At 53.0% G+C, this 10,193-nt stretch overlaps 1 protein-coding gene across 1 annotated transcript in view; it reads right to left on the bottom strand.

Moving 5' to 3' along the window:
* Positions 1–8,831: 8,831 nt before the first annotated feature.
* CSF2RA (colony stimulating factor 2 receptor subunit alpha) overlaps positions 8,832–10,193 on the bottom strand; it is a gene marked incomplete at its 5' end in the record, with an annotated part of 12,431 nt that continues 11,069 nt past the window's right edge. Inside the window, one exon of the mRNA XM_055123605.1 lies at positions 8,832–9,240. Within this exon, the coding sequence (XP_054979580.1) occupies positions 9,112–9,240 (129 nt within the window). The remainder of the gene's footprint in view (positions 9,241–10,193) is intronic.

Genomic DNA, 10,193 nt, shown 5'->3' with positions numbered 1-10,193 from the left:
CATCCCAGCTGCCTTTTTCCCCAGCTCAAGAGGCAGCTTCCAACCATGGACCCATTCTCCTGGCCCTTGTGTCTACTGTCCTTGGGTGTCAGTCTCATGTGATATTATTTTATTATATTGAATCACTTTGAGACACACAGTTATAAAGTTGTTCATGGTTGGGTTTCAGTCACACAGTGACGGAACCCCCATCCCTCCACCCGTGCCCATTCCCCACCACCTATGTCCCCAGTGTCCCCCCATCCCGCCCTCCCCCTGCCTCCATGGCAGACAATCTCCCCACACTCTCTCTCTGCTTTGGGGCATCCTGGTTTGCAATACAGACACCGAGAGGCCGTCACGGTTGGTCCTTTGTCGACTCTCAGCACACGTCTCCCATCCCGAGCATCCCTCCAACCATCCCTGACTCAGTGACCACTTCTCCATCCCAGCCACCTTCTGCCCCAGCTCAGGAGGCGGCTTCCAACCATGGACCCATTCTCCTGGCCCTGGTCTCTACCGTCCTTGGGTGTCCGTCTCCTGCTATGTCATTTTATGTTCACCCGTGGCAGTCTTGAAATGCTCCACGTTCTCCCAAGGATTCTGAGCGCATGAAGTTGTCCCTGAAACCTTACCGCTAACAGTTATGTGACCCTGCCAGTCAGTTTTTTTAAAAAAATAACCAGTAAAAGTCGGGGCAGCCTGTCAGATCTGAGGCTCTGTGGCTCATGTTTGGGGACAGATGACCACATTCCATCCTGAGCACTGAGGGGGAGGAAGAATCACATGAAGAGAAAGAGGAAGTTCTAGGACAGACAGAGACTGTTTGTCCCTCATGCACTCACGGTCTCATCTTTTCTTTTCTTTTTTTTCTTTTTGGGTCACATCCGGCCATGCACAGGGGTTACTCCTGGCTCTGAACTCGGGAATTACCCCTGGCAGTACTCAGGGGACCCTATGGGATGCTGGGAATCGAACCCGGGTCAACCGCGTGCAAGGCAAACGCCCTCCCCACTGTGCTATCACTCCGGTCCTGAATTTATTCATTTGTTTACTAATTTGGGGCTTTGGGGTCCCACCCGGCGATGCTCAGGGGTCCCTCCTGGCTCTGCACTCAGGAATGACTCCTGGCGGTGCTCAGGGGACCCTATGGGATGCTGGGAATCGAACCCGAGTCGGCTGCGTGCAAGGCAAACGCCCTCCCCGCTGTGCTATCGCTCCAGCCCCTGTGATGAGCAACTTTATAAAAATAAAATAAAATTGTAAAAAAAGACAAAAGTCAAATCAAATCAAAAGTCAACCACTGGGACAATGTTGAATTAAAGAGTTTCTGCGAGGCACACGAAGCACAGGTTGAAAGAGAAAGACAGCTGATTGAATGGCAGAAAACATGCTACTCAATTTTCTCTTTAATAAGATGGGGGGACGGGGCTGGAGCCATAGCACAGCGGGGAGGGCATTTGCCTGGCACGCGGCCGACCCGGGTTCGATTCCCAGCATCCCATAGGGTCCCCCGAGCACCGCCAGGAGTCATTCCTGAGTGCAGAGCCAGGAGGAAGCCCTGAGCATTGCAGGGTGTGACCCAAAAAGCAAAATAATAATAATAATAATAATAATAATAGCACTAAGCACTGTCATCCCATTGATCATAGATGGGCTCGAGCGGGCACCAGTCACGTCTCCACGGTGAGACTTGTCGTGACTGTGTTTGGCATCTCGAAGACGCCACGGGGCCCTTGCCAGGCTCTGCCGTGCGGGCGGGAGACTCCCGGGAGCTTGCCGGGCTCTCCGAGAGGGGCGGAGGAATCGAACCCGGGTCGGCCGTGTGCCAGGCAAATGCCCTCCCCGCTGTGCTATCATCGCTCCAGTCCTCTGGCTTATCAACCCCTGAAAATAGTGCAGATTCGATGTCCACGGGGCCCTCCGAGCCTCCATCGGAAGTGATCCCTGAGCACAGAATTAGGAGCATTGCTGGGTGTGGAGCCAGAGCCCAACCAAGAGACTCAGGGCGGATGAACAGCAAGAGGACAGAGAAACACGTCAGAAGGACCAAGAAAAAATATCTGGTTGGTGCTGCAGAGGCCACAGGTGGGCAACCCCCCCTTGCAAGCCCTGAGCACCGGGCTCGCACCAGAGTCCCCGGAGCCAGCCCGCCCTGCCAGCACTTACCTGGTCTGTCCCCTCTGGGGGTGAGGCAGGAGGGTCTCTGGTCAGGGCTGCTGAGTAGCCGGGGTGGGGAGGGCGTGTAGAGGGGTCTCAGGCTGTCTCTCTGCCTCTGTGTCTCTCTGCCTCTGTGTCTCTCTGCCTCGGTGTCTCTCTGCCTCTGTGTTTCTCTGAGTCTGTCTCTCTGTCTCTCTACCTCTGTCTCTCTGCCTCTGTGTCTCTCTGAGTCTGTCTCTCTCTGTCTCTCTGCCTCTGTGTCTCTCTAAGTCTGTCTCTCTGTCTCTGTACCTCTCTCTCTACCTCTGTCTCTCTGCCTCTGTGTCTCTCTGTCTCTCTGCCTCTGTGTCTCTCTGTCTCTCTGCCTCTGTGTCTCTCTGCCTCTGTGTCTCTCTGCCTCTGTGTCTCTCTGAGTCTGTCTCTCTGTCTCTCTACCTCTGTCTCTCTGCCTCTGTGTGTCTCTGTCTCTCTGCCTCTGTGTCTCTCTCTGTCTCTCTGCTTCTGTGTCTCTCTCTGTCTCTCTGCCTCTGTGTCTCTCTCTCTGTCTCTCTGCCTCTGTGTCTCTCTCTGTCTCTCTGCCTCTGTGTCTCTCTCTGTCTCTCTGCCTCTGTGTCTCTCTGCCTCTATGTCTCTCTGAGTCTGTCTCTCTGTCTCTCTACCTCTCTCTCTCTACCTCTGTCTCTCTGCCTCTGTGTCTCTTTCTGTCTCTCTGCCTCTGTGTCTCTCTACCTCTGTGTCTCTCTGCTTGTGTCTCTCTGCCTCTGTGTCTCTCTACCTCTGTGTCTCTCTGCTTCTCTCTCTCTGCCTCTGTCTCTCTCTCACTCTGTATGTCTCTGCCTCTGTGTCTCTATGCCTCAGTATCTCTCCGCCTCTGTGTCTCTCTGCCCCTGTGTCTCTCTACCTCTGTCTCTCTCTGCCTTGGTATCTCTCCGTATCTGTGTCTCTCTCTGTGTCTCTGTCTCCCTGTGTCTGTCTCTCTACCTCTCTGCCTCCTTCTCTCTCTCTCTCTCTTTCCAAGATTACTCCTGTCTCTCACTGTGGTCTGTCTTAGAGACTCACCTGTCTCTGTGTCTCTGGATATGTGTGTGTGTCTCAGAGAATTGTCTGTCTCTGTCTCTTTCTCTGTCTCTCTCTCTCTGTTTTTCTCTGATTCTGTCTGTCTCTGACTCTTTTCTCTGTCTCTGTCTGTCTCTTGTATCTTTCTGCCCTCGTCTGTCTATGTCTGTCTTTCCGTGCCTGTCTGTCTCCTTCCGTCTCTGCCCGCCTGTTCCTCCTTCTCTTTATCTCTTTCAAAGATTCCTCTGGGCCTCTTATCTCTGCCTCTGCCTCAGAGACTCATCTCTCTCTCCTTCCTCTGTCTCTCTCAGAGAACTGTCTTTATCTCTCTGCTTCGAGCTCTTCCTCTTTCTCTCATTTTCTCTGTGTCAAACTCTCCCCTTTTCCTCTCTCTACCTCTATCTTTATCTCTCTCTCTGTGTCTCTCTCTGCTTCTGCCTATGTGGGCCTGTCTCTCTATGTCTCTGTCTCTGAGTTATTTCCCCACCTTCTCTCTCCCTGCCGTCTCTCTCTCTCTCTAAGACTCTCTTTGTCTGTCTTAGACACTCACCTGTATCTCTCCTTTCTTTCTCTCTCGATCTCTGAGAGAATTATCTCTGTCTCTCTGTCTCTCTCTCCCTCTCTCTCTGTCTCTGAGAGAATTATCTCTGTCTCTGTTCCAAGCTCTCTCTCTCTTTCTCTCTCATTCCCTGTCTCTCTTTTCCTCTCTCTCTCTGTTTCTTTCTCCGTTCTCTCTCTCTGTCTCTCTCTCTCCCTCTCTCTGTCTCTGAGAGAATTATCACTGTCTCTGTTCCAAGCTCTCTCTCTCTTTCTCTCTCACTCCCTCTTTTCCTCTCTCTCTGTCTGTCCCCTTCTCTCTCTCTCTAAGACTCTCTTTGTCTGTCTTAGACACTCACCTGTATCTCTCCTTTCTCTCTCTCTGTCTCTGAGAGAATTATCTCTGTCTCTGTTCCAAGCTCTCTCTCTCTTTCTCTCTCATTCCCTGTCTCTCTTTTCCTCTCTCCCTCTGTTTCTTTCTCCGTTCTCTCTCTCTGTCTCTCTCTCCCTCTCTCTGTCTCTGAGAGAATTATCTCTGTCTCTGTTCCAAGCTCTCTCTCTCTTTCTCTCTCATTCCCTCTTTTCCTCTCTCTCTGTCTGTCCCCTTCTCTCTCTCTCTAAGACTCTCTTTGTCTGTCTTAGACACTCACCTGTATCTCTCCTTTCTCTCTCTCTGTCTCTGAGAGAATTTCTTTCTCTCTCTGTCTCTGAGAGAATTATCTCTGTCTCTGTTCCAAGCTCTCTCTCTCTTTCTCTCTCATTCCCTCTTTTCCTCTCTCTGTCTGTCCCCTTCTCTCTCTCTCTCAAAGACTCTTTGTCTGTCTTAGACACTCACCTGTATCTCTCCTTTCTCTCTCTCTGTCTCTGAGAGAATTATCTCTGTCTCTGTTCCAAGCTCTCTCTCTCTTTCTCTCTCATTCCCTGTCTCTCTTTTCCTCTCTCCCTCTGTTTCTTTCTCCGTTCTCTCTCTCCCTCTCCCTCTCTCTCTCCCTCTCTTTGTCTCTCCCTCTCTCTCTCTCTCTCTCCCCCTCTCCCTCTCTCTGTCTCTCTGTCTCTGCGTTCTCTCTCTGCTTTGGAGAACGTTCCTGTCACAGGCGCTTTTAGACCAACCCTTAATCTCTCTCCCTCTCCCTCTCTCTGTCTCTCCCTCTCTCCCTCTCTCTGTCTCTCTGTCTCTCCGTTCTCTCTCTGCTTTGGAGATCCTTCCTGGCACAGGCGCTGTTAGACCAACCCTTAATCTCTCTGCATCTCTCTTCCTCCCGCCAGCCCTGGCCTCATCAGGTGGGGGGACCAGGACCCCGCCCGCCTCTGCTCCCCCTCCATCTGTGTGTCCATCTGTCCACGTGGCAGCTTCCTCTTGTGCTGGGCTGGCCAGCGGGGGGGGGGGGGGAAGAGGGGGCTGTAACGCTGCTTCCTGCCTCACGGGGTCTCAGCCCCAGGGAAGCTGGTGAGAGGCTTTGGCTGTGGGGCGGGTGGGGGTCCTACGGCTCACAAGTCGAGGTGGGGGCATGACCTGGGGGGACCCCAGACCCTCTGTGGCCCCTGCCACGACCTGGTGGAGTCGTGTCCCCTGGACGGCCCGGCTGACCGTTGCCGCTGGACTCTGGGTGGTGGATGCCGTTGCTGGACCGTGCACGAGGCTCACCCCTGAGCCGGGCGGAGGGAGGAGGCGGAGCCCCTGCGGAGAACAGGGTGGGCAGGAGGGCTCGGACCCTTGCCCGCCTTTCCCGGGCTCCGTCCCGGTGGACACGCAGCTGCCCAGGTCGATGCATGCCAGGCACAACTCCCCGTTGGCAAACTTCCCCCAGGGCTGGACACGGAGTGGACGGGGCAGCTGGGAGGCTGGGGGGTCCAGGGATACAGGGGGATGGAGAGAGAGAGATGGAGGGAACGGGCAGAGAGAGGGGGGAGACACAGAGATCTCCGGGGGTGCACGAGGGTGTAGAGACACAGAAAGGCATGGAGAGGCGGAGGGGAAGTAGAGACGGAGGGGAGGCAGAGAGACCGAGAAAGAGACAGAGAGGGAGAGACTAAGGGAGACAGGAAGGGCGGGGAGAGATCGGCAGGGCAGATAGACAAACGGGCAGAAGGACAGACGGGTGGGAAGATGCAGGGACCGATAGGGAGAGAAAAAAAAAGAATCCAAGAGAGATGGAGAGAGAGGGCAGTCATGCAGATGGGACACAGACAAGATGGGGAAACTGAGGCAGAGTGGGAGGGAGATGGAGAGAGATCAAGTGAAAAGAAGAGAGAGAGAAGGGGGCTAGAGCGATAGCACAGCAGGTAGGGCATTTGCCTGGCATGGGGCTGACCTGGGTTCGATTCCCGGCATCCCATAGGGTCCCCCGAGCACCACCAGGAGTGATTCCTGAGTGCATGAGCCAGGAGGAACCCCTGAGCATTGCCGGGTGTGACCCAAAAAAGAAAAAAAAGAAGAAGGAGGAGGAGGAGAGAGGGAGTGGAGGGTCAGATGAATGAGAAATGAAAGATGAAGGAGGGAAACACAGAGATGGAGAGAGGCAGAGAGAGCAACGCAGAGGGGCAGAGAGAGGGAGAGACAGAGATACGGGGGTGGATGAAGACACAGAGACATAGAAAGGGACGGAGAGAGACAGAGGGAGAGGCAGAGACAGAGAGATGCGGAGACAGAGGAGAGATACAGGGACCAGGAGGAGAAGAAGGTCAGTCACAAAACTATGACGCAGGGACAGATGGGAAAGTCGAGTCAGAGGGAGAATCCAGGGGACAGAGAGATGGATGGAGACAGAGAGAGAGAGAACAGCAGAGAGAGATCCAGAGACAGAGAGAGATGGAGAGGGGGACAGAGAGAGAGAGTGACACAGAGAGGCGGAGACGGGTGATTTACACAGAGACGACAGAAGGGAGAGGAAGAGACAGAGAGATACGGAGGGAGAGACACTGAAGATACAGACAGTGGAGGTGACACTCAAGCTCTGCACCCACCAGGAAGGAAACTGAGTCACAGACCAGCCTTTCATTCACGTCTTACAACAATAGAAAGTGGGAGCTCAGGGCTGGAGTGATAGCACAGCGGGGAGGGCGTTTGCCTGGCACACAGCCGACCGGGTTCGATTCCCAGCATCCCCTAGGGTCCCCTGAGCACCGCCAGGGGTGACTCCTGAGTGCAGAGCCAGGAGGGACCCCTGAGCATTGCCGGGTGGGACCCAAAAAGCAAAAAAAAAAAAGAGTGTTGGGGTGATGGTGGTTGTAGGGCTCTTCAGGTGCTTCCGTTTGTCCGTCAGGGTTGTGATGCCAGTGACAGGAGGGCAACCAATCGCCCAGAGGGAACGCGACAGGGTTCCCTTGTCCTGGCCCAGCCTGCCGTGAGCAGCATTTTGTCAGTATCAAGCCCCGGAATCGACATCGACACTCCGTCAGGAACCCTCATCAGGAACAGTCTCTCGTGAGCACCCGTTCTGAATACGCCACCATGAACACCTGTCAGGAACACCCATTGTGAACACACGTCACAAACACCCCACCAAGAACACCCACCAAGAACACCCCGTGACAAACACCCCATGACAACACCCCATGACAATACCCCATGATGAATACCCCGTGACAAACACCCCCCATCATGAACACCCAATGACAAATACCCCATCATGAACACCCCATCACGGACACCCATCATAAATACCCCATTACAAACACCCATTGTAAAACATCCCATCATGAACACCCATCACAAACACCCATTGTAAAACATCCCATCATGAACACCCATCACAAACACCCCATCACAAACACCCCATCATAAACACCCCATCACAAACACCCATCATAAAACACCTTATCACAAACACCCCATCATGCACCCCATCATGAACACCCCATCACAAACATTAACACCCCATCACAAACACCCATCATAAAACACCCCATCATGAACACCCCATCATAAAACACCCCATCACAAACACTTCATCATGAACACCTATCGTTAACACCCCATCACGAATACCCCATGACAAACACCCCATCATGAAACCCATCATTAACACCCCATCACAAACACCCATCGTAAAACACCCATCATGAACACCCAATCATGAACACCCCATCATAAACACCCATTGTGAAACACCCCATCATGAACACCCCATCATGAACACTCATCATGAACACCCCATCATAAACACCCATCATAAAACACCCCATCACAAACACTCCATCATGAACACCTATCATTAACACCCCATCACGAACACCCCATCATAAACACCCATCATGAAACCCATCATTAACAGCCCATCACAAACACCCATCGTAAAACACCCCATCATGAACACCCATCATGAACAGCCATCACAAACACCCCATCATAAACACCCATCATAAAACACCCCATCACAAACACTCCATCATGAACACCTATCATGAACACCCCATCATGAACACCCATCACAAACACCCCATCATAAACACCCATCATAAAACACCCCATCATGAACACCCCATCACAAACGCCCCATCATGAACACCCGTCATGAACACCCATCACAAACACCCCATCATAAACACCCATCATAAAACACCCCATCACGAACACCCCATCACAAACACTGCATCATGAACACCCATCACAAACTCCCCATCACGAACACCCGTCCTGATCACTGCCCCATGAACACCCACCACGAACTCCCCATCATGAACACCCCGCCTTTACCCCCTCCCATCCCACTTCTCACAACAAGGCTTGACAATCATGTTTGTCGGCGGAACACCGTCTGCCTCTGCTCACTGTGAGGGTCCCATGTGCCCGGGTGGCCCCCGGCAGCCCCGGCCAGGTGATCTGACAAGGAAGTGAAGCCCCCGCAGAGCTGAGAGAGCACAGGGCTAAGCCCGTCAGCGTCCACACAGCAGACCCTGGTCCGAACTGCCCGCTTTGGGAGGAACAGTCAGGTGGTGCCATTCTCACCCGGTCAGAGGCCAGCCATGAGCCGAGTTTCCCAGCCCAGTGGCTACCTCGGTGGTCCCCACCCCTCTCGGGTGGGGGCTCACTGAAGGAGGAGGAGGCTGCAAAGTTGGAAGGGCATGGCGGGGCTCAGACAACACACATCTTTGCAAAACATCGCTTTCATTTAAAAAAAAAAAACAACCAGCAGGGGCTGGAGCAATAGCACAGCGGGGAGGGCGTTTGCCTTGCATGCAGCTGACCCGGGTTCGATTCCCAGCATCCCATATGGTTTCCTGAGCACCGTCAGGGGTCATTCCTGAGTGCAGAGCCAGGAGTCACCCCTGTGCATCGCCGGGTGTGACCCAAAAAGCAAAAAAAACAAAACAAAACAAAACAAAACAAAACAAAAACGCAACAAGTCAAAACAATCACAGCTCAGCACGCCTTCAGGCTCAACTGGATCCAGCCTTCTGGTAGCTTCCCAGGCACGGCGGGGTCTGTGTATCTTCCTGCAAGGTCACCACGAGTATGTGCTCACTGTCCGTCTTTCCCTCGGTGGCCAGGCACTTCTCCCAGGGGACCTGCGGACGAGAGTCAGGAGGGGCGTGACCCCAGGAGGGGAGGGAGGACAGAGCCCCGATTGCCTTCTTCGTTTTGGCTTTGGACAACTCCTGCTCTATATCCCCAGGGGTGACTCCTTGGGGTGCTGGGGGGTGGGGGATGTGGAGTGCTGGAATCCAACCAAAGCCCCCTGCATGCTCTGCCCGTGGACACCTCTCTGACACCCCCCCCCAGGGAGTCCACCCTTTTCTCACTGATTGGAAATCACTGCAGCTTGGTCTGGATGCCTTTAGGACATCCCAGGGGACCCCCTGTCCTGGGACAAGCCACGATCCTGGCATCCGTAGATTTTCAGGCCAAGACGGAGTGAGGTGGATCATTCTCTCCTCTCTGAATCTTTCTGGGAATCTATCTGCACCTGTCTGTCTCTGCTGCTAACACACACACACTTATACAATGCTTATATATTTAATTACCCATCCATCCTCCGATCCACCAGTCCATCACCATCCAAATAACGTCCATCCATTACTTATCCACTTATCCACGAATAAGGTCATCATTACCCACTGTTATCCACCCACTGTTAATTTATTGGCATCCGTCTATCCATAAGTTATCCACCATCCATCCGTCCTCCATCCATCGTCTTTCCATCTACCCACCCATTCATCCATCATCAACCATCATTCACTTATCATTTATGCAATTTTCTTTGTCCACTGTCATCCATCCATCCATCCATCTACCACCAATCCATCTATCCATCACCCATTCATTATCTATCAATTCATCCATTTCTCCTCCCACCAACATCCACCTACCCACCGCACCCATCATACATCCTTCTATCCATACATTCATCACATCCTACTCTCATCCTTTCATCATTATCCACTGTCATTCATCCCTTCATTCCTGCACTGATCTACCCACCACCCATATCAATCTACTGTTATCAATACAGTACCCA

Source organism: Sorex araneus, unplaced genomic scaffold, assembly GCF_027595985.1.
Source record: "Sorex araneus isolate mSorAra2 unplaced genomic scaffold, mSorAra2.pri scaffold_209, whole genome shotgun sequence".
In the NCBI taxonomy this organism is placed as follows: domain Eukaryota; kingdom Metazoa; phylum Chordata; class Mammalia; order Eulipotyphla; family Soricidae; genus Sorex; species Sorex araneus.
The sequence above is the reverse complement of the archived record's forward strand: the minus strand, read 5'-3'. Positions and strand labels throughout refer to the sequence as shown.